We start from the raw sequence: 3,615 nt of genomic DNA on the forward strand, positions 1-3,615 counted from the left end.
GGGGCCTCCTGGAGAAGGGATGGAGATGTCGGTGGCGGGTTCTCCATCCCCGCTCAACCTCTTCTCCTCGCTCCATCCTCCCCACCTCAACCAGAAGGTCAACCTCCATCTTCTCCCACCGGTTTCTACCTGGTTGTAGAGGCTGGACTCGCACTGTTGGACATCCCGAAGGAAGAGATGGAAGACGTGAGATTGGACCAACACCTCCCGGCGCGTCTCCCAGCTCTGCAGCAGCTTCCCCCAACCCGCGTCCAATTTCTGCAGCCACTGCTGCAGCGAGAGGTACGGGACCTCCGTCTCCTCCAACGCCAGCAGGTCGCTGGCCGCTTGGATCTTGGCGTAGTCCTCCTCGTAGCCGTTGATCTCCTCTTTGAGGGCCGCGTGGTGGTTCAACAACCTCTCCGCTTCCGTTAAATTCTCCGGCACCTCCTCGGACGCGACGGCCGCTTGGGTCTTCACCAACCAACTCAAGAAGTTGTCCAAGTCTTGGATGAATTGTTGGAGGCGCCCGGCGACGGTCAACGAGTCTTCGCAACCTTGAAGAGCTCGTTTCAGGGCTTCCCACTCTTCGCTGATCTGCTCGAAGGGCAGGAGGATCTCCAGGGCTCTCCCGGGGTGGGCGGCAGCCAACGCTTCACCTTCTTGTTGAAGTTCCACCAACCGCGGTTCCAAAACCACCAAAGCCGCCTCCATGGTGGAGAGGCGCCGTTGCAAAGCTAAGACGCCGCCCAGATCGCCACCGCCGGATTGGGTGGCTTCGATGGCTTTTCTCTTCTCCCGCACTTGCGCCTTCATCTCGCCGCACTCCAGGAGGTAGTTCTGGATCTTCAAGACGGAGCTGAGTTGACTCTTCTTGCGCTCCACCAGCTCTACCACCCGGTTCCACCTGGGGATGGAGGTGGGTCAAGACCAAGATGGAACCTTGTGATGAAGTTGGGCTTCGCCAATGCTTGGGAGGGGCTTGGACCATGGCAATGGAGAGGTGGACCCCATAGGGACGTCCCACCAGACTGGGAGAACCCCAGGTTGGGTTCTACCAGCAGCCCCACAGGTGGTCCGCCCCCCGATCCAGGAGCAGGATGAGGTCCACCATGGGCATCACCAACCCTTGGGATGGGTTTGTCCCATTGCACCAAAGGTCTAAACCCCATGGGGATGTCCCACCAGGGTGGGAGAACCCCAGGTTGGGGTTTACCAGCAGCCCCACAGTTGGTTCTCCCCACCAAGTAGCCCCCAAGCAGGATGAGGTCCACCACAGGCATCACCAGCCCTTGGGATGGGCTTGGCCCATGGCACCAAAGGTCTAAACCCCATGGTGACGTCCCACCAGGCTGGGAGGAGCCTCCAAGCAGCCCCACGGACGGTTCCCCACATCCAGGAGCAGGATGAGGTCCACCATGGGCACCGCTGACCCCCAGGATGGGCTTGGCCCCCTCCCCATGCCCATACCTGCTGTTGAGGTGGTCCTGGCAGGAGCGGACCTCCTCCGAGCTGGGGTGGCCGCCGTCCACCAACTGCTGCACCACCTGGTTGACATCCAAGATGCGTCCCATCACGCTGTTCATCTCCTGGTCCAGGCTCTCAAACCTGGGGAGGGAGATACGAGTGGACGGGGCTCCACCATGGGCCAAAGAACCCAGGTGTCCACCCTTGTCCCCAACCCCCCGCTGACACACACCGATGTTGGACCACCTCGACCTCATCCAGCTCCTCCGGCACCTCCATCTTCTCCAACCACTGCTCCTTCTCGTCCACCCAGACCTCGCAGGCGTGGACCTCGCTGAACATCCGGTAGATGGCCAAAGCGTCCTGCAACCACTGCTGCCGCAGCACGGCCACCTCGGCCACCTCCCCGTAGAGTTGTTCCACCTCCACCACCCGGATCTGGACGTCCACCCCTTGCCGATGTTCAGGTGCCAGAAGAGCCAATTGTTTCCGCAGAGCCAAGACGGCCGCTCGGTGCTTCTCCACCTCTTCCACCACCACCCGGTGCTTGCGGAGAAGAGCTTGGGTGGAGTAATCATCGTGGCCAAAGTCATCGCTGGAGCCGATGCGGTAGGTTTCCTGCAACCAGGCCACCAAGTCGTCCGTCTCGGCGCTGAACTGGAAGAAGTTGAGGGCTTCCTGCAGCCGTTGTTGGTGTAACCCTGTCACCTCCTCCAGCTTCTTCCAGCGGAGGCGGACCGCCCGCATCTTCTCCTGGATCCCACCGGGGTTGAACCGTTTCTTGGCCAAGATCTGCTCGCCCCTCTTCATGGTTTGGTGCAACAGCGCCCGGCGGTTGCCCAACTCGCCCAACATGCTCTTGTGTTTGTTGGTCAACGTCAAGACGCTGCTCAGGTCCCGGCCGCATGTCTTGGCGGCCAAGATCTGTTCCTTCTCGCGGATCCACGCCTCGGCTTCCTCCATCTCCTGGAAGAAGGTCCAAAGTTGGCGAGAGTCCTCCAGTTCCTTGCGTCTCTTGCCTGCCAGTTCCCCCAGTTCCTCCAGGCATGTCTGGACGTGGTTGACCCGGTTGCAGATGATTTGGGGGTCGCAGGGTTGGTAGCCTGGACCAAGAGAAGCAGATCTTAGTGGTCTACAGCACCTTGAAGACCTTGGTTGACCCTTCCCAAGGCCAAGCATCTCCCAGTTCCTCCTGGTGGCCATCCCAGCATCCCCAGTTACCCTCCAGCTCAGAGAACTTGAGGGCGGCGGTGTTGAGCGCCTGCACCCGCTCGGTCTGGGCGGAGATGTCGGCTTCCAGCAGCCCGTGTTTCTGCAGGAGGTCCTCAACCTCCAGAAGATGTTTCCCCAAATCCTTGGAGACCAGCAGCACCTGGAGAAGGACCATGAGACCATGGGGTTGGGTCCAGAGCTGCCCACCTCCATCCTCCATCTCCATCTTCCAGGTGATGGTCTACCTGCATCTCCTCCATCCAGTCGATCATGTAGACCATCTCCTGGAAGATCTTCTGCAGGGCCAGGTTCTGCTCCAGGCGGGCACGACGGGCGCGGACCAGCTCGGTCAACAGCCCCCACTGCCGGAGGATGTTGTCCTTCTGGGCACTGATGCGTTTGGTGTCGTAGTAGCCCTCGGACTCCATCTCCAAGGCCAACTCCACCACGACCTGGATGCGCTCTTGGTAGGAGGAGATGTCGGCCTCGATGGCCTCGTGCTTCTTCATGGCCGCCTCCACCGCCGGCAGGTCGTAGCCAAAGTTGTCCTGGGGTCGGGGGAGATGCCATCAGGGAGGGTGGACCTCTCCCTGGTCAACCAGGGAGATCAACGAGGCAAGCCAAGAGGTCCCACCACCCAAATGTTGGGTTCCTCCCCACCCACCCAACCGTTGGGTTCCTCCCCAATGACCCAGCTGTTGGGGTTCCTCCACACCCACCCAACAGTTGGCTTCCTCCCCAATGACCCAGCCGTTGGGTTCCTCCCCACCCACCCAGCCATTGGGTTCCTCCCCAACCACCCAACTGTTGGGTTCCTCCTCAATGACCCAACCGTTGGGTTCCTCCCTAATGACCCAACCGTTGGGTTCTTCACCAAGGACCCAACCATTGGGCTCTTCACCAATGATCCAACCATTGGGTTCTTCACCAATGACCCAACGGTTGTGTTCCTCCCCA

At 60.5% G+C, this 3,615-nt stretch overlaps 1 protein-coding gene across 1 annotated transcript in view; it reads right to left on the reverse strand.

Moving 5' to 3' along the window:
- Positions 1-3,206, reverse strand: part of LOC104467512 (spectrin beta chain, non-erythrocytic 4-like) — a gene marked incomplete at both ends in the record, with an annotated part of 3,391 nt that extends 185 nt beyond the window's left edge. Inside the window, 5 exons of the mRNA XM_010081306.1 lie at positions 120-886; positions 1,450-1,587; positions 1,679-2,549; positions 2,668-2,818; positions 2,904-3,206. Coding sequence (XP_010079608.1) covers positions 120-886; positions 1,450-1,587; positions 1,679-2,549; positions 2,668-2,818; positions 2,904-3,206 — 2,230 coding nt within the window. The remainder of the gene's footprint in view (positions 1-119; positions 887-1,449; positions 1,588-1,678; positions 2,550-2,667; positions 2,819-2,903) is intronic.
- Between the last annotated feature and the right edge of the window lie 409 nt (positions 3,207-3,615).

This window comes from Pterocles gutturalis, unplaced genomic scaffold (assembly GCF_000699245.1).
Source record: "Pterocles gutturalis isolate BGI_N339 unplaced genomic scaffold, ASM69924v1 scaffold18834, whole genome shotgun sequence".
Lineage (NCBI taxonomy): Eukaryota > Metazoa > Chordata > Aves > Pterocliformes > Pteroclidae > Pterocles > Pterocles gutturalis.